This window comes from Callospermophilus lateralis, chromosome 14 (assembly GCF_048772815.1).
Source record: "Callospermophilus lateralis isolate mCalLat2 chromosome 14, mCalLat2.hap1, whole genome shotgun sequence".
Lineage (NCBI taxonomy): Eukaryota > Metazoa > Chordata > Mammalia > Rodentia > Sciuridae > Callospermophilus > Callospermophilus lateralis.
The window spans coordinates 79,850,438-79,877,827 of record NC_135318.1 but is presented as its reverse complement, the minus strand read 5'-3'; the positions used below and the strand labels follow the sequence as shown (position 1 = coordinate 79,877,827).

Here is a 27,390-nt window from a genome sequence, read left to right as displayed (position 1 = left end):
GCCGGGTGTTTTATGGCTGCTGAAGGGACAAGCATGAGATGTGTTAGAGGGGGAGGAGCAGGCCGGGGGCAGAGAGCCCACCATGTAGAGGAGGCGCCAGGGAGGAGCGGGCATGTGTGGAGGGCAGAGGGTTCCAAGCCCCACAGCCAAGAGGCCATGTGGCTATCCCCTGGTGAGAGCCTTAGGCTGTCTTCTGGACCTTGTAGGTTGGGCCAGCCTCTTCCCCAACGCCCTCAGGCAGGCTAACCCTCCAGGCTAACAGAACAGAGGGGCTGTCTGTTGGGCCGTAGCTCCTGCCCTGGCCTCCTGCTTGGCTGGCTGCAAGACTAGGTCTTCCAGGTTGGGATCAAGCGGCAGCGGGAAGAGCCTCCTGGGTCCCACGGAGACTGGCTCTGAGGTGAGAAGCTGGGTGTGAGCGCGGTGTGAGCGCGGCGGGAGCTGGAGGGCAGGCAGCCCCTCCAAGTGTCTTCTGCAGGTTGTCCACACCTCTCAGAGCATGCTGGTGTTTACAGCTGGTTGCTGTGGTGAGTCCTAAATATTAACCCATGTCCCACAGTCCTCGCTCGAACAAGAAGGGTTATCGCAATGTGGGCTGGCACAGCCGCCAGGGAGCTTTCCCCTGTGGGAGGGGCAGACAGGAGCCCAGGCCCACAGATTCAGCAGTCACAGGTGGACCCAGAAAGGGCACAGGCACCTGGAGAGGTACAGCCCTTGCTTTCTCTCCCTCCTTGGAAATGACTCATAAGCGAGGCTGAGGCGGGGGAGTAAAATCAGTGCCTGCCCTCTGGTGAGCTGTGGATAGGTGGCTCTTTGTTAGAGAGAAAACAAAGGCAAGGAATCAACTGGTCAGCCAGGAGCCCAAATCACAGGGCACGTGCTTCTGGACTGACTCCGATCCCAAGAATAAAGTCTGCTTGTGGCTCAAAAGCAGCACTTCACTCAGCTAGAGGTTTAGATAAAGCACTGGTGGATAAGAGGTGAGGGCAGGAGGGAGGCAAGGAGGGGACTTTTTTTCCCTATTTATGTTAAACTATTCTATAACTATTTAAAAACTTTTTTTATTATAGTCCCTCATGGACAGCATGGCTTTGTTTATTTTTATGTGGTGCTAAGGATGGAAACCAGGGCCTCACACATGCCAGGCAAGTGCTCTGCCACGGAGCCACAGCCTCAGCCCGATTCTGTAACTATCTTTTATGGCAAATTGAGAAATTTTTTTTAGAAGAAAACATGATCCTTTATCTCCTGGTGGTTCTGGCCTGGCTGTTTAGATGCTTGGTCACCTCCTGGTGGCTGCAGGCCATAATTGCAGGCAAAGCCCCTGAGCTTGGGGAGCAGGTCTGAAGAGTGGAGCCACATTGGGTGGACCAGGGAGGCGGAGGGCCACAGGATGGGTGCCACTACAGCTGAGCTTCTCCATTTTCCCAGCAAACCTTATAAAGACAGGCCCAAGAGCTCAATGGGTAAGGGTTGGGGGTGTCCTACTAAAGCCAAAGCAGCTACAGGTCCAGGGTGGAAACAAGACGGAGGAGAACCCAAGAGTGTTAACAGAGGGCTGGGGCAGGCCTGCCCAGTGGAACTTCCTTCAGCCATAGAAATGTGATATGCTGTGCCAGCCAGCATGGCTACTGAGGACTCCGGACGGGGGCAGAGTGACTGAGGAATCAAATTTTAGGGTTAGTTTAATTAATTTCAATTTAAATAGCCAGATGTGGCATGTGGCTGTTGTATTGGACACAGCAGGAAGGAAGGGATCAAAGAAGTGTATGTTCAGAGCCCTCGACCAGGTGCGATGAGGTAGGCAGCTAGGCATCATCCTGGTGCTGTTCATGTTCTAAGCTGGAAGCAAAGAGGAAGGCAGAGCCCCTCACCTTGAGACACTGACATTCCATAGGAGAGAACTACTGGGGGACTCCTGGGGGTTGGGGACCCCACACCTGGACACCCACTGTGGGAGAAGAGTCCCTGATTGAGAGGATGTGGGTCTTACTGGCAGTGCTCTCAGTGGGCAACTATAATGGTTGGTGTTGTCAGCACTGCTCTAGGGTCAGGGTCTTCAGGGGCTAAACAACGTCACCTTTCGAGTTTCACATCAAAGCAAGGTTGGCTCACCAGGTCTGAGAGTGAGTGGATGGAAGGGACTAGTGTACTGTTCGGATTTCAAGGGGCATAAGGTGGCCTGAGAACTCACAGTTGTGCAACTTGTTCCATTAGTTCTCCCAGGGTCGCCCTTTCACGTGAGAATGTGTTTTGCTGAACAAATAAATTTAGAAAACATTATTTTTAAGGGTCTTTTTAGTTGTAGATGGACAAAATGCCTTTATTTTATTTATTTGTTTTTATGTGGTGCTGAGGATCAAGCCCAGTGCCTCACATGTGTGAGGCAAGCACTCTACCCAGCCCCCTAGAGAGTGTTATTTTTTAAAAAGAGATGTTCAATTCTAGTCCTGAAAAGTCCTGGGACTCAGTTTTTCCCCTGGTGGAGTCAGGGGCCAGGAGCAGAGCCAGCCAAGCAGCAGAGGACACCTGGACAGAGGTGCATCCCCCGGGATAGGGATGCAGACCCTCAGGAGGGGTCAGCAGTCCTGGGGGATCCCTGTGTCTAGTTTTTTCATTTTAGTTTTTTCAGTTCTAAGATATATTAGCATTAATAAGAATCTATATTTGCATGATGATGAATTTACAAGATATCCTGATCTTTCCTTAGGCTTCGTAGCATCCTCCTGGGAGCTGTGGCAGGATAGAAAGGGAGAGGGGAGAGACTGGACGCCTCACCTGGCCAGCGTCTGCAGTCCTCAGCACAGTCACGCTGTGCAGGGACAGGTCAGTCAGTGAGGACACATGCTGACGGTACCTATGGCTCAAAGCAGGCTCACAGGCCAGGTATGTGCGCTGAGCCTGAGCCTTCTGATGAACCTCTGAGTGTCCCCATAGTCAGCTGACACGTGGTGTCCCCAAAGTTAGCTGGCATGTGTGCACATTCCTCAATTGCCATTAAGTTTTGGGGAAACACGCGCGCGCACACACACGCACGACTGCCTTCACTCCTCATGCTTCAAGGAGTTAAGTCTGAGTCCCAGGAAAGGTGCAGAGTGAGCTGTTTCACCCTAGTCACCTGAACTCCTGGCTCTGCGACCTGTGCAGGGCCAGCCCCTTAAAAATCACCTGGGGAACTTGTTAAAATAGAGACGCACCTGAGCATGGCCTGAGAGTCTCATTCAGCGCATCTGAGAATCTACTACAAAATAAAACAAAGCTTCGAGGTGGTTTGGACATGAACGCCAGGTTTGGACTGGCTGGTGAGTCACCAACCTCTGACTCTGCCTGGCATGATCCACTGTTGCTATGGAAGCCACTGATGGGCACCCCAGCCGCCATGAGTTTTTGGATTTGACTACTTTGTTTTTTTTTTTTTTTTTAAGTACACATCTGTTTCAAAAGCAGAGGGCCTTGTTTTTGGAAGACAGACATTTTCTTCTCTGCAAATATTCACATGTAGAGAGCAGAGCACACTCTCCTCTGAACCAGACTTCTCTGTGTCAGTCCACCTGGAAGGAGCCAGAGGGGTTTTCTCCAGAGCTGAGTCCCAGATGAGCCATCGGAAGTGCCTGGCTGGGGAAGTTGTGGGCCCTGCTGGTCCACCTGGAAGGTGCCAGAGGCATTCTCTCCAGAGCTCAGTCCCAGATGAGCTGTTGGAGGTGCCAGGCTGGGGAAGCCGTGGGCCCTGGACCCCCCAGTGGTCTGGGGACAGCAGTACCCATCCAGGGTGGCACAAGGCTCTGGCAACTCTGGCTTGAGGCAGACCTGAAAGGACCGTCCTGTGGAAGTCACCAGCAGGACAGAACCCACATACATGAAGCTGGGTGGCCAGTGACCTACAACGTCCCCACACTGTGCCACGTTCACACTCTGCACTGAGCACAGCCATGCCCGTCTTCCTTCTGAGAGACCAGAAGAGGACTGAGAGGGGGACCAGGAGGGGCTTTGTGGCTTCCTGGTGCAAAGCCGTCCTAATGTGTTGAGAACGTAGCGATTCCTTGTTCTCTTTCCTTTCTGCTGCACTGCAGACGGAAGGCTCTAGGGATCCAGGACTTTCCTGGGTCCTGATGGATCTCCTTGGGACACCGCCCAGAACTCCCCTTGCAAAGCCGCTCATGGGCTCTTTCACCGCGTGGGCAGTGTGGGCAGCTATAACAGGAGGGTAGGCAGGGCCCTGCGGTGCTGGGAGCCATCAGCCAAGTAGGTATGACAATCTCCTTGCCAGCTTACTCCCATGCTGTCTAGTGGAAGGACTTCTGAAAGGTGACCTTGCTCAAGGAGCAGGGCAGTTTAGCATAATAGGAGATTAGGGTGTTCCCCCTTTAGAATAGGGCAGTTTAGCATAATAGGAGATTAGGGTGTTCCCCCTTTAGAATAGGGCGTATCCTGCTGCTGAGTTCCTCTTGAGTTCTTAGGGTCAGACAGTATATTTTGGGAGACAGAAGCCCAGGAGTAGTGGATTTGGGCAGAGAGTGGATTTGGGAGAGAGTGGATTTGGGCAGAGAACGTGGATTCCCCCAGAGCGTGTTTGTAGACGGCCGGTGTGAGTTCGGGAATAAAGAATTGCTGTTTGAATCTACAAGCTGTGTGGAGACTCGTGATTTGTGCCCAGCCAGAGACTGCGGCACTGCGGGGGCCGGCTGTGTGCAGTGGACGCCTCCCTGCGGTCTGTGACACAGAAGGAGCCAGTCATGTGTGGACGGCCACCCTGCCAGCCTGCCTGCAGCGCTCCTTGGCCTCAGGCAGAGGTGCTTTTAAAGAGCCACAGCCTCTGCGCCCAGTCCCATGAACCTGCAGTGCTTCTGCCTGGCACAGGGCGCGGCCAACTCAGCCTCAGACCTGCCTGCACTCTCACCTCCCTCTTGCCCGCACTCGACACCTCATCCTGCCATGCACGCAGAACCCGTGGAGCACAGTCTGTACCCTCCCACAGCTGCACACCCATCCCCAGCCCTGCCACCCCCATGGGAGACCAGAACACCCCTCTGCTAAGACAGCCACCTCCCATCCACGCATCTCCCGACACGCAGCAGCTGTTTCTCCCGCTGCCAGCTGACGGCAGACCTCGAGCCCCCAACTGGGCTCCCAGGAAGGGGCTGTCACCCGGCTGTCACCCGGAGACGCTGGGGCCACCTGCCAAATTGACTCCTAGAGGACATGTTGGGTGGATTAATTGTTCAGGTCTGAGGACATGAAGAGCAGCTGATACAATGACCAAGAGGAATGACAGTGAAGGAGAGAAGGAGCCAGGAAGGGGCAGAGAGGGCTCTTGATGAGGTGGGGGGGGGAGGCACGTGGGTGACATCGCTGTCCCATGGACGGGCTCCTCCACACATTCTTCCTTGTCAGGCTCGCCCGTCCCCCTCACATGGGGACCCACAGCTCACCCTGGGGCCCTGGGCTCCTTCTCCTGCATTTGCTGGGCCAAAGGAGCGGGGAGACCGCCCCTTGCTCAGGTGGTCTGTGTACCCGTCCACTGGAGTCCAGTGGCACCCTGTGCACCCTGGAGCTGAGGGACGTGCCCTCCTGTCTGCCCCCAGGCCTCCCCAGCTCCCAGCAGGTGAGGGCCCTTATCCCGCGGCCGGCTGGGACCTCAGGGCTCAGGGTACGGTCCAAGTCCTGTGTGTGGACACGGGTGGTGGGTATGAAAGATGGCGGGATTCACCCGTCAGATTCTCAAAGGACCCCAGAAGGACAAGGAGCCCTGACACCCTGAGCCTGCCCCACCTGGCACCTGTTCGGAGCAGGGCGGGCTGGGGCCCAGGTGGCGGGCAGCATGGTACCTTGGAAGCAGCCATGACAGCGGCTGTGGCTGCCACGTTCAAGCCGCGCTTCCCGAAGTGCACGAGGGCATCGTAGCTCCTGTCTTTCGCCTGGACCAGGCAGTCATCAATTTCCTGTCAGAGGGAAGATGGGTGCGCTGAGCAGGCAGCTGCGGCCATCTCCTGCCCTCCCAGCTCCCAGGCTGGTAGCTCCCCGTGGGATTCTCACTGACCCAAGAGCCACCAGTACCGCTGTGGGCTGTGCAGACCAAAGGGACACGGGCGAGGGGCAGGGAGTGGACAGAGACCAGCCCAGGGCTGGCCCAGCAGGGCCTGGGATTGTGAAGCCCCTGCCTCCTGGACGTGGCTGCTCCAGAAGCCACGGCCAGAAGCTGGGGTAGACTCCCACCCGACCCTGCAGACCATGGCTGCAAGGCCGCCACAGTCTCCTGGGGAAAGGGTACAGTCATGACATGGAACCCGTGGCTCAATAGGCCTGGCTGAGGTCATTCCGTAAAGCACCACGCGGAGCTGGATTCATAGGTGGAAGTGTGGTCTGCTGACCCCTGCAGGTGGCCCTGGGGTCCTGCTGTTCTGTTGAGGTCTATGAGCCAGCATGGCCATGTGTGTGGGGACAAGAGGGTTAGGATGAAGAAGGAAACCGTTGCTACTTATTGACCAGGGTGACCATTTCACAGACTCCAGAGCAAAAGCAGAACCAGGAAGGCGCTGGTGCCCTTCAACAAGGCAGAGGTGAGGGACCAGCTGAGGTCTCCTCCACACAAAGCCAAGGGCGGCACTGGTTTCTTGACTGGTTTGGGGTTGCTTGAGGCTCAGGAGCTCATCTCAGAACTCAGCCAGATGATGACACCTGGCCTCCAGCTGGCTCGAAGCCCAGCATGCAGTGTTTCTGTGCTCAGAGGGAGTGGGATTCCCGTTCCACGGCCCTCTAACCTTGCCATCCCCCAGAAGTGACTCAGCAGCTCTTGAGAGGCAGGGCCCTGAACTTGGAAATCAGGCTGCAGGGGAGGCCCAGCGCTGGGGGAGGGGGAGGACGAGCAGGACTAGAGGCCAGGTCCAGATGGACCCACTCCCCTAATCCCCCTTAGGGGACTGAGGAACAGTGCTCCACTCCAACAGAGCTTCCAGAAACTTCCACAGCAGCCTGTTCAGCCATTGCCTGGCCTCCACTCAGAGTTCCCCAGGACGGGACACAGGGCTCTCCACCTCCAGAGGCTGTAGGGAGCAGCTCCACGGGGCTCCTATTGTATTTTTGTGGTCCTGAAAATTGAACCAGCAGGGGTCACAGCCCCAGCCCTTTTTACTTTTTATTTTGAGGCAGGGTCTCCCTAAGTTGCTGAAGCTGGCCTTGAGCTTGCAACCCTCCTGCCTCAGCCTCCCAAGTTGCTAGGATTACAGATGTGTGCCATGGAGCCTGATCTATTAGAAAATAATACAACCGATGAATTACACAATATTGGACTTTTTTGGCCCGATAATCCTGTCCTTGGGATCTTACTCCAAGATGGAGAAGGAACCACACTGTGCACCTGGTGATGTCCACTGCAGAATCACCTTCCCCAGGAAAAGATGAGACGGTGTGGGCAGTGGTAAGGGACAGTTCCACTGTGGCGGGCACTGTTGAGACTATGTGGACGTGTATCATGTGCAAACACATCAGAGACCTCAGAACATAAATACTGCTACTCATGTCAAGGGGTTTGATTTTGCTTGGAGGCTGGGCCTCAAGCTCCTGGGCTCAGGAACCTCCTGCCTCCGTCTCCCACATATGGGTGGCACATTCCCCCACTCCCAGCTTGTGTTTTAAAAGTATTTTCAAAAAGGATTCCATGTAAAATTGTAAATAGTTACATTAAAATCCTATCTGCAGAAGGAGAAGGCCAACCACAGCCAAGGGGAGGGACTTCAGCTGGGGGCAGTGAACTGCAATGGATGTTTTACTTCTCATTTTAATTGACGGAAATATGTTACAATCCATAATGATAAATAACATCTGTATAGTATTTCACCACTACTCCTAACATGTCCAAAATCATACTTGAAAAAAAAAAAAAAGAAAAGAAATCAGCGGGCCCAGTGGCGCAGGCCTGTGACCCCAGCGACTCGGAGCCCGGGGCCTCTTCCTGGTTTCAGAAGCACCTCCCCCTTCGAGGGATGGCCTTGCCTCCTGCCTATCGGCTCTCAGGGCTTCTGACCAGTTCTTAGGTGTTTCACCTCCAGGGGCCAACTGGCTCCCTTCTCTTGTCCTGGATCTGAGAGCAAAGGCTCGCAGCCTTCCCCACTCATATGACACTGCCTGTGAGTCTGCTTAGATGGCCTTTGTCATGATGAAGTTTTTACCATGAAGGCATGTGGGATCTTGTCAAACGCTTCTTCCTGTACCTGTTGAGATGATCATATAGCTTCTGTCCTTCATTTTATTGCTCACAAAAGCTAAGCTATGGAACAAACCCAGAGGCTCATCTAGGAAGAATCAATAAAGAGAATGTGGTACACATACACAATGGAATATTATTCAGCCTTAAAAAAAATGTGTCCTCCCAGTTGCAGCTAAGTGGAGAAACTGGAGGATGGTGTGTTACGTGAACTAATTCAGACACAGGAAGACAAGCACCTCATGTTCTGCCTCATAGGTGGCTGCTGAACACAGCCATCTGAATGTAGGATAGAGACCAAGGTGGAGGCAAGTGGGACGCTGGGTTCAGATGCACAGGTAGGAGTAAATGCTATTGTTCTATGGCAGGTGGGGCGACTGCAGTTCACAATGGCCCTGGTATATTTTAGGAAGAGCCAGGAGAGGAGCTGAAAGGCTCAGAGGCTGAGTAATGCTCGGGGGGTGGAAACGCTCACTACCCTGGCTGATCATTGCATATCGCATCCAGGTGTTGAGTTCTACACTGTCTCCCACGCATGGCACAATTAAATAATAATAATAAGTAAACAATTAAAAGAAAACAAAGTGTTACAGAAACAATTTAAAAAGGGATTAGTAGGAACAGCTTATCAGGGCTCCAGGAACCCAGCGAGGGGGCTCCTGCAACCTGGTGCTCTGCCCCTCGCACCGTGTCCTCGGCCTCCACTCCTGGGATGCACATTACCTTCTCTTTCGAGGACAGCGTGGGGTGCACGAACTTCCTGTACAGGAGGCTGGAGCCTTTTGTGTAGGGGGACAGCAGCCAGGCCACAAACGCGATTTTCAGTTCATAGTAGAAAGGAAACCTGGGGAGATGAGAAGACGCGCCTCCATTAGGCTCCCAGAAACTCCAGGCTGGGCACGTGGACACCTCAGCCCACATAGGGAGGCCAGTCCCAGCTCCTCCTCTGCCCATGAAACGCCTGCGCACATGCACCCATGGCTCAGTCTCCTGGGTCACGAGCCCTCCATGGGCTACGTGTGGGTCACCGCACATCGAGCCTAGTGGATAGGAACATCTGGTGTCTGGGAATGACCAGTGGACATTCTTTCTGGCCAATTGCCCAGGGACAGTGTGAATTTCTATCCCACTCTGCCGGGGCCCACACAGCACCTGAGATGGGTATGACCTGACGAGATACCAATCAACCTGCTGACTGACATCACGAAGCCAGACTCACCCTTGGAACCTTGCCCCTGCCCTTGATGTCCCCCTTAAATAACCCTCCAGAGCCATCTTTCCTTGGTCTCGTTCCAGCACCCACGGGGACTAGATGTATAGGGCTCCGCTTTCATAAATGTATTTCTGACTCTTTGTATTTTGTTCTTCATTAATTATTTTAGACTTCTAGTTTCCAGGTGGTTTACGCCCTCCTCCTGTTCTAGGGATCTCTGAGCATATCTAACGTCTTCCTTCCTGACAGTCATCTCCATGTCTCTGCGGCTCACCACACCTGATTAGAACAAAACATGATGCTATGTTGGGGTCACCTGTGACAGTCTGAGGGTAAGTCCTCAGACTTAAAAGACTCAAAAAGGTAAGTCCTCCCCAGGTACCTGCTCCGATAGGGGAGCCCCCCTGAGCCACACCCCACCCCTTATTTTATTTTGAGACAGGGCCTCACTAAGTTGCTGAGACTGGCCTTGAACTTGCAATCCTCCTGCCTCAGCCTCCCGGGATGCTGGGATTATAGGTGTGCACCACCAAAAAGGAACAATTCCTAACAAGTCGCTTTAGGCTTTGCTCACACAGAATACCCACCCCAATCTGCAGCTCCACCTTCTCCTCCTTTCCTCACTAAGGTCCCGACCCCTCTGCTTTCTATAAGGTCTTCTAGAATATTTCCTCAGCAACGAGGGGGCACTTTCCTGGCAGGATTGTTTCATGTTTCTTGCCCAGAAAAAGGAAGCTTTGAAAGAACAGTGTGACCACCTCCCTCATGACCACCTCCCCCCCCACCTCCCCCGTGACCACCTCCCCTGTGACCACCACCTCCCCCCCCTCCCCTGTGACCACCTCCCCTACCTCCCCCTGACCACCTCCCCAGGAGTGCCCTGGTGATCAACAATGGAGGAACCTTGGAAAACAGTCTTTGCAGGCCCAGGGAGAGCCGGTGAGTCTGAGCTCAGGCACCACACAGGCCACACAGCGGCCAGGGGCGCCTGTAATGCTGCAGCTCCTTTATTTATTATGTAAAAGAAGAAGGTCAGGCAGCACAAAGCTAAAACCAAGCCAAAGGCCCAGGAGTGTGGCAGGAAGAGTCTCCTCCCACCCGACCCCTAGACCTCATCCCTTGACCCTTTCCTAAGTGAGAACGTCCCCTGCTAGTGCACCTTTCAGGGGCAGTGCTGGGCAACACAATCACAGGTGCGAAGACTCCCTTACCTGCCCTCCAGGAGCCCTCAGCCTTCCATATGCCCCCCTCTACACCGCACCCCAGCAAGCACAGTGGACAGAGGCCCTGGGGCACCTCACACAGCCTTGTCTCAGTGGCTGCCCCCAGGCCCCGAGATGGACGGTCTTGGGGTGGCCAGGTCTACAGAGAAGCTGTGAGCAAGCCTCCTGTGCTTTATGTTTTTTTAATGGGATTGAACCAGGGGCCACATCCTCAGCCCTAATTTTATATATTTTAATTAGTTACACATGACAATACAATGATCTTTACCACTGGGCCACATCCTCAGCCATAATTTTATTTATATATGTTTTTCCCCATTTTTAATTTGTTTTAATTAGTTATACATGACAATACAATGATCTTGACATCATACATTTGAATCAGATAAGAAATAATTTTTCATTTTTCTGAGTGTACATGTTATATATATATATTTTTTTAAATGTTTATTTATTTTTTAGTTGTAGTTGCACCCAATACCTTTATTTATAGTGGTGCTGAGGATTGAACCCAGGGCCTCACACATGCTAGGCAAGCACTCCACCACGAAGCCCCAGCCCCAGCCCCCCTAATTATATTTTGAGGTCTCCCTAAGTTGCCCAGGCTGGCCTGGAACTTGTGGTCCTCCTGCCTCAGCCTCCCTAGTGGCTGGGATGACAAGTGTGCACCACCATGCCTGGCTGGTGTGTGCTTCTTTACACAACATGTGAATGCATGTGCAGCCCGAACGCCTGGAAGAGGAACTTCTGCATGAGCTTTGTAGTCAGAGGAGGCCCCTCCGTGTAGCTACGAGGAAGAGCACCTGATGGTGTATGGCCTACCCTAAGAGCCTGTGCCTAGGCTGTGAGATTAGGGTCTGTGGGACAAGACTGCGAAGTGCTTTTGAGCTACTCAGGCCCTGTTTATTCCCTTTCAATACACATTCTCACTTGTGTGTGCGTCCCAGCTCTTTAACCATAAACAGGATACTAGGCACTACTCACGGCCCCTTCACCTAAGATACAACACATCAATGCAAAGAACTGATGATTTTTAATCATTCCATTGCTAAGCATAGCTGTATTGCTTATAAAATAGGAACCAAATTAAATATCCACCAAAAAGACATTAGTAGCAAAGTGCAATCCTCTTACCTCAGTCTCCGGAGCCGCTGGGGTGACAGGTGGGCACCACTGCGTCCCCTGTTCCTTTTTTCTTTTCTTTTGACATATAAATCCTCTACCCAGTGCATTAATTGGGGGACTGGGCCTGTATTGCCCGTATCCCTAGTGCCTTGGACAACACCTGCTCTTGAAGGTCATTCAATAAATATGTACTTGAAGAACAAATTTTATAGACCTCATCATCAAAAGTAATCCAATTAACAGGACTGCACCTGCGCCAAGGTTTGGATTTCAGCCCTAACTCCCATTCCCTCCCCTCCTCCCGCCTCCTACCAAGCAAAACTGTCCTGGAAATGTCTCCATTCCCAGAGTCCTTACCAGCACAGGAAGATATCTGTGAATGTCTCTGCCGTGGTGAAAAGTGCAAATATGATCCAGTACATCATCCACTTGACCTGCAGGGAGACAGCACAGAGCTAGGAGAAAGGGCAGGTGTTGGTGGCACCCAGGTGGCCCCTGTCCATTCCCCGCCCCTCCCAGCTCACGTCCAGCTGTACTCCATATGCTGGGGCTAGAAATGGGGCCTACAAATGGCCCTCCCACAGCCAGCCAGGCTCAAGGTCAGATCCGACCCTGTTAGACCCTGGCGGCCTTTCGTAGCCTCAGGTGAGTAGGGAGAGACCAGGAGGACCAGGCTACAGCCTGGCCCTTGTGCTAGGACTACCATCTGGCAATCCAAAACCATAGCCTCCACAGTGATGTCCCAGGATGGACTTGTACCAGGCCAAGCATCCTCAAGTGTCATTTAGAACCCTTTCTTGTGGGCAGGCCCCAGGGCCACCTGCAAGACTATTCAAGTCCCTCCCTGGTGACGTCCTTTCTCTCTTCTCTGCCCCCTCCCTCTCTCTTGAGCTCCTGCAAAATGCCCCTGAGTGCTTCCTTTACCGGCTGGCTCCCCTGTGGCTCCTTCCCCTTCAGCCCTGTGCAGTGGCCAGGGCCGGGCTGACCTCCTGACAGCCGTTGCTGAGCCTCAGCAAAACCCTTCAAAACCACTACTTGAAGGTCCCTGAGCAATGAGGCAGAGGCAGAGAAGAGGGGCCAGCCCTAGGGGAGCGTGAGGGAGAGCCCCACTGGAACTCCTGAAGACAATCCAGGCCGAGGCCTGGGACTCAGCAGCCTGTTGGGTGAAGACTGGAGAAAGGAGTGTGAGGCCCAGAGTTGCCAGAGTGGAGAGGAGGAAATCCCAGAGTCGGGAGGCCCCCAAGTCTACATGTAATGTGCCTTCAAATCCTTGGCCAGCTCTTGAGTGGCACAGAACCAATGAAACTCCGAAATGTTTACTTTGGCATTAAAGAAACAAGCAAATCAACAGAAAGCTGAGGGAGTTGGGCAGGAATTCTGTTTCTCTTCATTGCAGGAGAAGCACGCGTGGAGTTCAAGTCCTGTCTCATTGAGGGACCTAGGCAATATTTTGGAAGCTCTCATGAGACATCTGGGGGCCAACTTTAGGAATAAAATTTATATGTCAGCACTAAGGGATCAGCTCTCGGACTAAAGGCAGAACTGAAATACAGGTAAGATCTGCCCCAGGGTGGAGGGGCCCAGTCACACCTGGACTGCCTGCTTAGCACACTCACTTTCCACAAGAGGGCAACAGATGGCTGAGTTTCTACCATGTGTCCTACACAAAGCCCAGCACAATAAAAATCCCCATGGGCAAAGGGACAGGAAGATACAGTCCCCAGTATGAGAAGAAGTGTCACAGAAACAGATCCATAGATGACCTAGATGTCAAAACTGGCAGGCAGCTTTTTAAAAAGATAAGAAAAGAGAAAAAGGAAGAGAAGGTACAAAGGGCTCCTATTTATCAAAAAAGCTGAATCGATAAGGAATAAGTCTAGGCAGGGCCATCAGGCAACGGTAGACACACACACAGCATGCGCGAGGCCTGGGCTCCGTCCCAGTACCAGGAGACAGCACAGCAGCACAACAGAACAGAGAGTGAACCTCACAACCACGGTGACGACTTACAACCGCGGTGACAGACAACCTAACAGCCGTGGTGACAGGTTGTTACAGGTAAGAACTGCCCCAGGTTGGAGGGGCCCTGTCACATCTGGACTGCCTGCTTGGCACACTCACTCTCCACAAGAGGGCAACAGACAGCCGCGTATGAGTACAACCACGGTGACAGACAACTTAACCATGGTGACAACCCAACAACCACGGTGACAGACAACTTAACAACCACGGTGTCAGACAACCTAACAATCGCAGTGATGGACAACCTAACAACCGCGGTGACAACCTAACAACCACGGTGATGAGCGCTCTCGGCAAAGTGGGGAGAGGGAACCTGCCCACCTTGATAACAAAATATCTACCAAAAGAAAGAGAAAGTCCTGTGACAAACCCATCCCCAAGGTTGAGGAAACAGGCTGTGGCCCTCAAGACCCAGGGACAAGCGAGGTTTTCTCCCCTGCCACTCTCAGGCCATGTCATCATGGAAGTCCTTGGGAATGCCACAGGTTCTGTAGGAAAACAGAGAGCTGTCGGGAACCCTCCAGGACTAGGGCGCTGAGGGATGGGTCGGGACACTGTGCACTCCCCTTGCCTCCCCATGCAGCAAGGAGCAAGGGCAGGGCCAGGAAAACAAGGCCATCTACCCTCTCCCCGAGTCTCTTGGGAACACAGCTAAGGACACCTGTTGAAAGGAAGTCCACATGAGGAAAGCTAGACACCCCGATGAGAAACCAGGCAAACGCCAGGAGGACCAGTGGAGGGAAATCCCTTCCTGGAAAGTGGTCAGCCAGGCTTCTGCAGCTTACCTGCCCTGCCATCAGCCGGCCTGTCCTCACCTGCAGGGCACATGGCACCCCCTGAGCACAGGGTTTCCACCCCATAATTCTTAAAGGGGTGCCAGGAACTGCTGGTGGCCTCACCCCTGAAAAGCCACAAAGGCCAAACTGTCCGGCGTCTCTCTGCCTGACTGGCCGCTTCTCGGGCTCTCCACCCCTTGCTGGGGGCTTTCTAGACCCCTGGCCTACCTTAGACCAGGCACCCTTCACCTCTAGCTCCCCCTGACCCCGTCTTCTCCCCACCCACTGGCTGGCCTCACTTCAGACCTGTCTAGAGCGCGGCTGCCCCTCATGCTCTGCCCCACCCTCCTTTCCATCCTGCCCTCTCACTCCAGGCACAGTGACCTGATCCCAGATGGGCGATCCTCTGGCCTAGCTCAACCCTCCAGTGGTTCCTTGTTGTGAAAAAAAACCCAAACTCCTTGCATTGGTTCTGAAAAGCACTGACGGCCCTGGCCTCTCACTCCAGGCTCCCGCTACACCCCTGCCCACGCCCACCCACTCCACTTCCCTGAAGAGTGCCACTTTCTGTCTCCAGGTTCACCCCTGGCCTCAGCCTCAGCCTCTAGGAAGTGCCTGGAGCCCAGGTGGCCCATCCCTCCCCCAGTGCCCCTCAGGCTGTCCAGCGCTCACTGAGCCTTGCGGAGGTGCGTGCTGCTGCTCTGCTGTTCTGTGGATGGAGCTCCCTGAGGTGGCAGCAGCCCTTCTCACATGTGGTTATGTCCCCAGCACCTGGCCCGCTCCTCCGACTCCTGGCACACATCGGGCACTGGGTGGACATGATTTTGATGTGGGCGTTGTGGGTGGGAAAGAGAAGATGGCTCCCAAAGGTGCACAGCGGGTAGGCATACTGGGAAACACATCTAAATGGCTTTTGGAGAAGAAGACAGCTTGGGAGGCGACCCATGCTCCCTGCCAGGGCCCCTGCTCGTGGCTGTGAGATACCCGCCAAAGCCGGGCACCAGTGATAGGCGGACACAGCACCACCCAACAGAAGGTGAAGAAAGCCAATTAGGGAGAAGGGCGAAGGATGGACTGAGTGTCCAGAGGACACCCAAGGGGGCCCAACAGGTCCCCAGAAGACAGACCAAGCAGGGAGGCTGAGCCCCCAGAAACGAGGAGCCATGGGGGACTGTCAGCCTGGAGAAGCTCCCATCATGCCCCCCCTCCTTAAAATGCTTCCCCCAAACAGGACCTGAGGGGTCACATGCAGCCCGACAGGGTGCCCCGGAGATGGGAATCGTGTTCGCCTGTGACCACCAGGAAATGGGTTCCCCAGTGGGAACTCCTGATGCTCGGGCTTCCGTGGCCTCACCGACAGCAGGAGGCCCGCTCCCAGGGACTGACAGCATGTGGAAGTAGCAAGACTCGTCCCATGTACACCCTCCACACACAAGAGCCCGTCCAGGGCCATCCTCTCCACTGCCTCCATCGGGTGTTCACTGGTGGAACCTATGTCCAGCCACCGCCACCGTGGCCGTGGCCAAGCACCAGCTGACACGGCTCCCCACTGGTTCTCAGCCTGCCTCCCTCTACCTTCCCACAGAGCCTTATGGAGGGGGCCACACCCAGGCCCCCCCCAGCACTGGGGCCAGGGGCTCAGGGAGGGCCCTTCTCAGTGCTGTACCCCACTCACTGCTTCTCGCCAGGGGCCTCCTCCGAGCACAGAGATGGGGTGACAAGGTGACGCTCTGGGGAGCCTCCGCTCTTGTGCACCCCACAGCCTGGCCCTGAGGCAGGGAGCCCCACGGAATGCTTGGCCTCTCCTGGGTGGGTGTGTTGTCCTGGGTGCATTTCTTCTCTGACTCTGTCACCCACACATGGCCCTACTTCCTAGCCAGGGCCTCCAGGCTCAGGAACCAAGCAGCTAGGGTGACCTGTCTCCTAGTTCAGCCCAATGGCAGCTCCTCGCGGCTCACAATGTGGTCCACAGAGCCACACCACCTGCACTGCCTCAAGAGTGCTTCAGACGTGAGAGTGTGCCACTCACCGGGACCCTCGGGACCAGGGCCGGCGTCTGACGGGATCCTGCTCACGCACACAGGCTGCGGTCCAGCTCACCCATGGCACCCTTGCCCTCACCTCCAAATCTCTGACACTGCTTTTCAATGGCTTTATTACCTGAGAGGTGGCTGCATCCACCAGGAGTACGAGATGGTTCCAACAAAATGTCACCTGGCCACCTCAAGACACTCACTGGAATATAGGTACAGGGCAACCTGCAGGCTTCAATGCAGTGACAATCCTGATTGTCAGGGGGACCAGGGTAGATGGACTGGGGGTCCACTGTGGGCGCTCCCTGTACTGTCCCCATTGGAGGTGAAAGTGGTGGCTCATTGCTAAACCCTGCGAAGGCAAGATCACAAGGCCTTCATTCTCACAGTGTGCACAGAGAGCCCTCTCACCAAGTGCCAACCAAGGACACTCAGGCATGAATAGGGTGACAGAAGAGGGAAGGGCCAGAGGAACCCGGGGAGGGGAAGGCATGGATTCTGTGGAGTGCAGGGTACCCAGCACGAGCCTTGAGCATCCTGATTCTGCAGGGATCTGGCGTGTTAACCCAAGCACCTCTGAACCACTTTACACCCTATGGGTCACCACAATAATTAAGGAGTTCAAGAAAATCTTCAACATGCCCTTATTTTCATTTGTCTGAGAGTCACGATTCATCCTTTAGAAATCATCTTGAATGCTAGATTCCAACACTGCTGTGATCTCCTGACCAGCTTCGTGAGGACGGACTGCAGGGTTTACCTTCTCCCTTCCCATGTTCTGCATCACTTAGTGATCCTAACTCATGTACTTTGTGCTCTCTCCCACAGGGCGCTGGCCATTCAGACACAGGGGAGGAGGGTGTGGTGCACAGCTCCCCAGGACACCCACACCCAAGCCCCACGAGGTGGCCGTGAGGAGTTGCTAAGGCCTCCGGAGGGAAGGGTGTCCTGGGCCCCAGGTAATCACTTGTCCTTAGAAGAGGAGAAGCGTCCTAACTGGTAAGAAGGAGAAGGGATGTGACAGAGCGCCCAGGGACATGGGAGGCTGGCTCTGGAGTGGGGACCACCAGCCAAGGGTGTAGGTGGCCTCCAGGAGGAGGACCCAGGCTTCCTGCAGAGTCTGCCAAGGAGGAGGCCCGCCCGACAAGGCCCAGAAGAGGCTGCGCCTGCAGACCCGGCAGGGGGTCCCTGGTGACCTGCCACCTGACAGGGAAAAGGAGACCACTGAGCCCTGCAGGGACTTAGGAGGGGCTCTGCTGAGCCTGGGAGCAGGGAGCAGGAAGACCTGGAGAGGCCAGGGCAGCCCAGGGACAGTCACCAGCAGGGAGCAGGAGGGAGCTAGAGAGGCCAGGGTAGCCCAGGGAGTGTCTCCAGCAGGTGTGTTTGCGAGATGGAGGCTCGGGAGAGTGTCAAGGACCCCCAGCTCCTCTTCTGTTCAAATGGGCCACTGGGAAAGGAGTGTGTGTGCATGTGAATGAGAGCAAGTGTGGGTGTGTGAGCACGTGTGCCTGTGACGTTGGCTATGACACTGTGACTGTGTGTGACACTGAGCGTGTGGTGTGTGACCTGAGTGTGAGCAGAGAAAGGGACCCCGACGCTCCACTTTCCTTGGCCCCACTCTCACCTAGAAGCCTCCCGACCTCGGATCTCCCCTGGGGCCCACAGGACAGCTGCCCGGCGTCAGTGTCCACTCGGTGTTGACGGCTGCCAGTCCCGGCTACGCCAGACCCCCGCGAGTTCAGTAACACAGAGCAGCACACCAGGCTGAGCTCAGCTGGGGCTTTCTGCCCTGGGGAGTGGAGGGTCAGCCCTGCCGTGCTGACCCACAAGGCCCTCCCTGGCCCGCTTCCCTGTGAGGGGAAGAGCCAGGAGGAAAGGCCACTGGGGCTTCGCCTTGGCCCAGTCAGACGAGCCCTGCGGGTTCTGTGCCAGCAGCGTCACCGCTATCCACAGTGTGCTCGCTGAGACAGGCTCACGCAGTCCAGGGACTGTCTCCAGAGGAACCACCCCTCCGGTCCCCTGCTTAGGAGCAGCAGAGCACCAGCCAGGCAGGGAGTACTGGGGACTTGGGAGAGAGGGCCAAAGTGGCTGGTGGCCAGGGTGGCCGGCTTCTTCATCAGGGCTCCGGGAAACCTGCAGCAATGCCCTCCAGGCCCACTCTGAATGATTTCCTTACCTGCGTCAAACTTGCCAGGTAATATCTGAGCAAGAGACAGTTGCTATCCCCCACCCACTGCCCAGGGAGGACACGGAGGCTCCTGGAACTTCAGGCACTGGTCTAGCCTTGCAGCCACTGAACTTCAGAGCCAGGCCTTGACCAGGCTTCCACCAAGTCCACCATCTTGAAAAGAGCTGGGTGTGTCCTCCAGGGTGAGGGCACCTTCTCTCCCCCACCACACATGCCTGTCAATCAGGGTGGCCTAGCAGTTCTGTGGAAAGGACCCAGCATGTCCATGGACAGTGTCCAGAGGACCCTCCAACCAGGGGTCCTCTGCAGCCTCTCCCGTGCTCAGCACTCTGCAAGCTGCTGGGGATACCGATGGGTGGTGAGCAGCGCCTGCTCTCAAACAGCTGACACAGCAACAGGCCCACCCCGGAGCAGGAGGAACCGCAGGCTGGAGTAGGGCCGAAGAAGACCAGGAAGACCCCAGGACAGGTACCCTGCCCACCATGCTAGGCTGACCCCAGGGTCCACAGTGTGTCCCAACAAGGAAACTGAGGCTGAGAGTGGTGAGGTCACTCATGCATGGGCACCCTGTCCTCTGGCTGAGCAGCTCTGCTTTCCCACCACACTCAGGGCCCAGACTGGGACCCACTGCAGAGGAGTCTCCACCAGCCACAGGCCCACTACCGAGGGCAAACCCTGCGGCCAGCCCTCACTCCCCCCCACCCCGCCGTGCAGCAAAGGGCTCTACTTACATACTCCTTAATGTCCTTGGACTTCACAGCCTTGTAGGAGTAGTACGCAGGGTAGAGGGTGCCAAATATGAGCCTGTATGGGAGAGAGGGAAAGCAGAAGTGTGGCTTCCATTCATCCTACTTGGGGGAAGCTGTCTGTCTCGGGGCCAGGAACCGCCCTCCAGGCACAGAAAGGCTGCTGTAGGGCTGGGTCCCTCCCACCTGGGCCCCCAGGTCCTCCTGCTGATGGAGGTTGTACCTGGAAACCCCCTGGCCCAGCCCACCTCTGCTTCCTTCAACTTGTAGTCTGTCAACATGAAAGGATGGTTGGGGGTCACAGAGGCCACAAGTGTGGAGGTCCAGCTGAGCAGCCAAGATCCCTGAAATCAAAGGCCACCTTTCCACTCCGGCTGCTGACCCCCTCTGAAGCCCCACACAGCGTGCCCAACTGGACTTGATCTTTGATCCTGTAGCCAGAATAAGCTTCTCCCATTGTAACCGTAACCTGGTCAACCCCAGCGCATCCCCACCCCACATTAACCACTGTTCCTGAAATGTAGAAGCAAGCCAGTCAGGGTGGCCATCCCAGCACACCTTGAGATTCCAGCAACTTGGGAGGCTGAGGCAGGAGGACCACAAGTTCAAGGCCAGCCTCAGCAACTTAGTGAGGCCCTACCTCAAAATACGAAAATAGAAAGGGTGGAGGTGTAGCTCCATGGTAGAGCGCTTGCCTGGCACATGCAAGACCCTGCGTTCCACCCCCACACCATGGGAAAAAAAGCAGGAGCAGGGACCACAGTACCAGTGGGACTGTGTGCTTTCACTCCATGCCCTGTCCACAGCACCGGATGGTCTGCTCCGTCTGATGTGAGCGGCACAGGGTAAAGTGCTCGCTAAGTAGGCGTTCACTGCACAAAGCTCCAGGGTGAAGTCACACCATCCTGGACACTCCTGACCTTGGGTCTGAGGTCTCAGCATCCAGAGGGAGGCCACTGCGTGGGCTGAATCAGCAAAGCTTCAGGCTCACTATCCACTCTGAGGAAATGTCACCTGTGTCCACCAGGCAGGCCTCCCCCTGCCTGGAGGCTGGGGCTGGGCAGGTCAGCTGGGAGCCAGCCCCTGCCCCTGGGTCCCACCACAGACGAATTTGCATTTTGGTCTCAATGACAATTAGCATGTCACCCCTTGGGGGAGGAGCTTGAATCTGCTTTGGAGGAAAGCAGTGAATGCAGCAATCCTAGCCAGGGGGCACTGGTGCCTGTGTCCCCAGACCAGGTGCCCCGCAAGGCCCTCTCCACACCATGCTGTGCCTTCCCAGCCCCCCCACCCACCCCCAAGCCCCAAGGCCTCGGGTGACCAGTCAGCAGCTGTCCCAGTGTGCTAGGTGCCAGCAACCTGTGACTCTGGAGGCTTTTTGAGAGCCCCCATCTGAGTGCAGGATCTTCCCCAGCCCAGGACTGGTTTGTTAAAGCCCACTGACCCTTTAAGGCCTGTCTCAGGAGCTCAAGAGAAGCACCCCACTGGGAAGCCTTGCGCTTCTCCCTCTGGGGTGTCTACAGCCCCTCTAGGCCTGTGGCCCTGAGTAGCAGCAGCCCTAGGAACATTTCAGGCAACACTGGCACTGGGCATGCTCACCCGCGTGGGCTGACTGCAGGTTAGGGCTAAGGCTAGGAATGGACAGTGGGCTGGCCTGTTCTGTCACCTGAGACTGGACATCTTGGACGACCTTCACAGACCAAGGCCCTGGGGCTCCCAGTTCACACCACCAGGGTCCAAGCGCCGGGAAGAGCCCCTGACCAAGTGGGTGCCTGATATGTGTCTTTTGAGGAAATGATCAAACAACTGTCATTTATCCCCAAGGAACGTAGTCCACCCTCCAGTGACAGCCTGCAGAGGCCAGGAGGAGAGTGGTCAAATGTGTATAGGCTCCATCAAGGCTCAGGCCCGCTCAGGCAGAGTGGGGTGTCCATGACAGAGCCTCACAGCGCCAGGGGCCCAGGGCTGGCACCCACCCTCCTCCTCATGTCAATGTCTGTGGCCAGCAACCCTCTCCAGAGTTCAGGGGTGCCCGCCTGCTGCCGCCTTCCCCTGTCTGTGCCCCTGCCCCTCTTGCTCCAGTTAGAAGCCTTCCTCAGGCTGTTCCCCCCATGCCACCCATCTGAGCCCTCCAGAACGCAGGGGTGGCCAGAGGCTCCCTAGGATCACAACGCTCCAGGCGGCAGTCCCAGCAGGGCGATTCCGTTGTCCAGGGGCATCTGGGCGGCGCCTGGAGCTCCTTCAGTTATCATAGCCAGGAGGGTGCTGCTGGCCTCTGGAGGGCACATGTCCACAGGGCACAGGACAGGACGCCCCACAGGCCTTCTCCAGCCGAGAGCCCACAGGACATGCTGGAAACCCTGGCCCAGCGAGTTATTTCCTGGTCCTCACACCATGGACTCTTCCCTGACCTCCAGGCCAATCTGCCCTAAGAGAATGCCCAGTGTCCTAGCAAGTGCTCAGGTAGAAAAGGACAGTCCAAGATGGTGGGCACCACACCTACTCATGGGCCAGTATCGGGGAACACAGCTCTGAGGCCCCTCCTGGAGCTCTGAGCGGAGGGAGGTGCTGCTCTCACACACTGACCATCCAGGTGCCCGGAGGAGCGCTGGGCTGTCCCGGGGCCACAGACGCTGCACAGGCTGGGGCTCCACTACAGGTTCCAGTGCTGCCATTGCCAACTGAGTCCAAGACTCACAAACCACAAGACCATTTTAAACTGCATTTTAAACAGTTTAAACTGCACTGACCATTCTAGAATCAACGCTAGCAATAGTTTTTCTAAAATTAAAATGTGAAGTGTAAGCAGAATAATGAGCCTATTTATACAGGTGTTTATTCCACCATAAAACAAACCACTCTAAAGAAACAGTACTCCCACACTCGACCTCTCCCCCTGCATGCTGGTTATGGTCTATGGAGATGCTTGTGCATGCAGGTACACGCATGGTCTATGGACACTCGTGTGCATGTAGGTACACAATGGCCTATGGACACACATGTGCATGTGTGTACACACAGTCCATGGGCACACATGTGCATGCAGGTACACACATGGTCTAGGGACACACATGTGTAATTCAGGTTCACACATGGTCTAGGGACACACATGGGCATGCAGGTACTCACATGGTCTAGGGACACACGTGTGCATGCAGGTACACACGTGGCATATGGACACATGTGTGTATATTGGTACATACATGGTCTGTGGACTCGGGATGCACATGTTATGGTTAAGAATTTTTAAAAGATGGTGTGTTGCATTGAAAAAAACAAGTTTGCACAAAATTCTTCCAGTTCATCCTGTTTCCTCTGAACATCCAAAGCAATATAAATTTACACTGATTATATTTTGTGCTTTATGTTCTTAATGTTAAAAATATATAAATTATAATTACTATTCCCTGAGGGTTTTGGTAAAAACTTATGAATCAGTTTTTTTTTCACCTTTCTTTTTTTTAAATGTGTATTTTTTAGTTTTGGGCAGACACAACATCTTTGTTTGTATGTAGTGCTGACGAACCCGGGCTGCACGCACGCCAGGCGAGTGCGCTACCGCTTGAGCCACATCCCCAGCCCCGTTTTTTCTCACCTTAATGGAAGTGACTCTCCTGGGCTGCTTTGCTGCCTATACTTTTTTTGTTGTTATTGTTATTAGGGATTGAACCCAGGATGCTTAACCACCAAGCCACATCCCCAGCCCTTCTTACTGTTTTATTTTGAGTTGGGGGCTTGCTAAGTTGCTTAGGGTCTTTCTAAGTTGCTGAGGCTGGCCTCAAAGTTGTGACCCTCGTGCCTCAGCTCCTGAGATGCTGGGGTCACAGGTGTGCACTACCATGCCCAACTTTGCTCTCTATTCCAATGGAAGGGTGCTTTGTGGTTCCCGAGTTCCTTTTGGAATTCCAATAGATGTGTTACAATTGTTTTAAATATGGAAAAAAAATTAAGTGAGAGACCTTTGAAGTCCCTCATAAACACTTTCCTGCTATGATCCTTTCCCCTGCCCCCAAAGTTGTGAATTTGGTATTTATCATCCACACATTATTTTATTAAGCCCATTATGTGCCATCAATCCTATACATAGGACACTTGTAATAACCTATATTGAATAATTTATAGGGATTCTATAGAATTCTATAGGTGTTGCATCCAGGATGATGGGACATAATGAGTTAACTACACGAGCTATGCATGGATAGTACCGTGTTCTCCCTGTTTGGGGCAAAGGAACAGAATCTCACTGGATGGATTCCAAGGCATTGTGTTCTTCTCATCCAACCTTATGTTTTGTGATCCTTTATGTGATCCCTGTTGAGACTTGTCTTTCTAGATCATTCTTGAACCCATGTGCCACCTCACTATATGACCACATTGCGGCTTACGTAAATTCTTTCCAATTCTCCCCAGGACACACACGGCCATGACTGACATCCTCATACATGTATCCTCAGGCACATTGGAGAATTTCCTTAGGGCACAGGCAGCATGGAACTGCTGGGTCACACGCACAGCACTTCCACCAGGTGACGCCCACCCACAGCAGAGTGACACCAGTATTTACTCCCTCCTGAGTGAAAGTCCTGATGCCCCTTCTCTTGCCAGAAGAATACAGTCAGATCTGAAATGCGTTGCCAGTTTGATGGGTGCAAAATGGAACCCGGGTTTGCATCTCCTCATTGCAGGTGAAGTCGACTGACCTCTTACGCCTGTGGTCCACTTGAGCTGCATACCTGGCCTGTTGATGTCCCTCCCTTAAGTTATCTTCTTAGTGATCTTTAGGTGACGATCTGTTTCAGACAGATGATCTGCAAGTCTTTTCCCAGCACAAACTCTTTTAACTTGTTTGTAATACCTTTTGTGGTGTAGAAATTTTTAAATTGTAAATGAACAAATATATCACTCTTTTAAACATATCTTACTGAGGAAAGTCTGCTCATATATTTCCTCTTATTATTTATTTATTTTTGTTTGGGGTATTGGGGATTGAATCCAGGGGTGCTTAATCACTGAGCCACATCCCCAGCCCTTTTTATTTTTTATTTTGAGACAAAATCTTGCTAAATTGCCCAGGCTGTCTTTGAACTTGAAATCCTCCTGCTTCAGCCTCCTGAGCTGCTAGGATGACAGGAATGTACTAACATGACTGGATTTTTTTTGTGTGTGTGTGTAACAGGGGTGGGACCCAGGGGTGTTTAGCCACTGAACCACATCCTCAGCACCCTCCACCTCCTTTTTTTTAGACAGGTATTGCTGAGTTGCTGAGGCTGGCTTTGAACTTTCAATCCTCCTGCCTTAGCCTCCTGAGTCGCTGGGATTATAGGCATGGCCAATGTGCCTGGATTCACACATATTTTCTTGTAAAAGTTTTTAACTTTTGCTTTTTCACTACTAGGTTTTTATCATCTGGAGTTCATGGAAGTTGGGGTTTGGTTCCATTCTTCTGTGAAGGCGTCCAATCGTCCCAGGTACAGCTGTGGAGTCCCTGCCCACTGCTGTGTGGTCAGCCTCCTGACATGCAGGGGTTCCATGGCCACCGTGTGAACACCACCCCACCAGCATCTTAAGAACAGCCATGATGGTGATGACCACAGCTTCAGAGCAAGTCCAGAGATGCTAAAATCCTCATGGCCATCCTTGGCCCTTTTCCTGCCTGTTTTATCATAGGTTGTCGAGTTCCTTGGGAAACCTTATTTGGATTTCCTTGAATTTCTAATGTTGGCTGGGAAGAGCCGCCATCTCTGCCAGGCTCTCTCCTTCTGAATGTGGCCTCTTCCGTTTCCTCCTGCTTTCCTTTAGGCCTCTTCATGATGCGCTGTGAATTTCCCTGTCGAGGTCTGCGTGTTTTGCCTGCTCTAGGCCCTCTGGCCGTGGGTGGTGCTGAGAGCCTCTTGACCCCCCTAGATTCCTCGTGGTGCCGGAACCCCACTCAGAGACCCGGCCTTGCCGAGTCAGGAGCCACGGAGTTTCGAGGCCTTGCGGTGGCCTGTGCAGGGTGATTCCCCCCAGGTGGATTTTCCTTTTTAGGATTTGCTGTTCTGGAAAAGGCAAACTTAAAGGGACAAAAGCCACGTTCCTGGTTGGAGGTGCGGAAAGCGCTGGCTTCTGCGGAGTGGCTAGGGGGGTGCTGGGCTGAGAAGCTGCCCCTAGACCCGGTGCTGGCTGCGCTCGGTGCCCGTGGTCAAAACTCGGCACTGACACTTACACCAATCTCACAGGGCTGGGTGGACATCACCTATTCCACCTCAGCACGAGGGCACCTGGAGGAGCTGACGCCTGCCCTGAGTTGTGTCTCCAGATGGATGGCCCAGTTGAGGCTGGGCCTCTGAGCTCTCAGCTACAGGACGTTTAGTTGTCAGAGGCCCCAGTGTGACAAGAAGAGGATCCACCACACACGGCATCTCCAAGGTCCACCGATACCCGCGTGCTAGGAGGGTCTCAGAAACACGGTGGGCTGGGGCCGGAAACGTGGTGGGAGACCTGGCCTTTGCCACTCATGCTGGACAGGGACCCAGAAGCTTCAGCACACAGAGCTCCAGGTCTGGCCCAGGGGCCCAGGTTTCCAAGGCACAGCAAACCACTTGGGCCCTGGTTGCCACAGGTCCCCGCTAGGCCTTCTAATCCAAGGCTAGAGGGGGAGGGGAGGAAGCCAGAACCAGCCCTCTGCATCTGGCCCCAGAGGTCACGCCTCGATGAGCTCTCAGTGCCCAAGGGACGCGCAGATTCACCCATAGGCACCAGCAATTCTGACCTTCCTAGGACACGGTTTTCCTCAGGATGTGGGTGGGAAACAGGGCTCAGTGAAACTGAGTTTTACAATTGGTCAGAGGACGACTTGGACTACTTCTGTCCAAGCCCCTAGCCATCTCTGCCCCACTAGGACACACTGCCTGTCGGCCACCAACCACAGGAATCCCTGTGTGGACATGGTCTAGCAGAGGGTGCGGACCTCCTCCCTTGGGCCCTATATATGCACCAGGTGACAGACCATCTCAAGGCCCAGCTCACAAACCGGGGCCCTCTTGGAGGAGCTGATCTGGCAGGGCAGAAATGAACCCCACTCTCCTCCCCTTGATGTGAGGGTCTGCAGGACTCTATCCCTCCGTCAGCCTTGTCCCTAGCTCCCTGTTGCCCCTCCCTGCAGACAGGACAGGGGACACCTACACAGCTCTTGCTGGGAGGCACCGTCCTAAGCATCGCATTGGTTTCCTTGCTCATTTGATCTGCATGGCACCCCGAGATGACTGGAGTCACGTTCACCAACTGCAAACTACAGCCTAAGCCTCCAGTCAGGGACCTGCGGGCCCATCCCCTGCCCCACGAGACCCACACCCAGGCCCCCAAGGCCTCAGCCATTCCTAGCCCACGCAGCCTCTTTGAGCTCGAGAGGGGTTTTTATGGCCTCGTTGGAGCTGTGTGCAAAAAACGACTTCAGCTGGGTTGTGGAAATGCTCCTAGCCCAGCTTAGAAACGAAGAAAACAGAGTCCTCCAAGGTAAGCGGAGAACAACCACTTTGCACATCCCCAGTCCCCGCCGCTCATCACCATCGTCCAGCCCCTCCAAATCCTGCTCAAACCTCTGGCTCATTTTTGTTTTTATTTTAAGTTACAGAGATTTCTATTCTTAAGAAACTCAGCTTAATGGTGTGGGACAGAAAGAGGCTGACGTTAGACATCAGACTGCAGAGTGAACCGGCTCCGGCACTGACGCCTGCGGGCACGTGGGTACTCTTCCCATTGCCCTGCCTCCCCCAAGTGGGGAGACGAGAGCGCCAGCGCCCAGCAGCCACTGTGGAGTTAAACAAGGGGACCTTAGCTGGAGACTCAGGCCCCAGAGACACGTGCATGCACGGCAGCTATTTGCTCC

General features: G+C 54.4%; 1 protein-coding gene across 8 annotated transcripts in view; it reads right to left on the bottom strand.

Annotated features, from left to right (window-relative positions):
* Positions 1-27,390, bottom strand: part of Reep1 (receptor accessory protein 1) — an 81,462-nt gene that overhangs the window by 20,074 nt on the left and 33,998 nt on the right. For all 8 annotated transcript variants that reach the window (XR_013088624.2, XM_076833327.2, XM_076833329.2 and 5 more), the window contains exons 2-5: positions 19,509-19,581; positions 12,116-12,192; positions 8,921-9,041; positions 5,823-5,936 (exon numbers count right to left, since the gene is read on the bottom strand). Coding sequence is in view for 7 of the 8 variants with exons in the window: in XM_076833327.2 (XP_076689442.1) it covers positions 5,823-5,936; positions 8,921-9,041; positions 12,116-12,192; positions 19,509-19,581 (385 nt within the window). In the remaining variant the exon portion in view is untranslated. The remainder of the gene's footprint in view (positions 1-5,822; positions 5,937-8,920; positions 9,042-12,115; positions 12,193-19,508; positions 19,582-27,390) is intronic.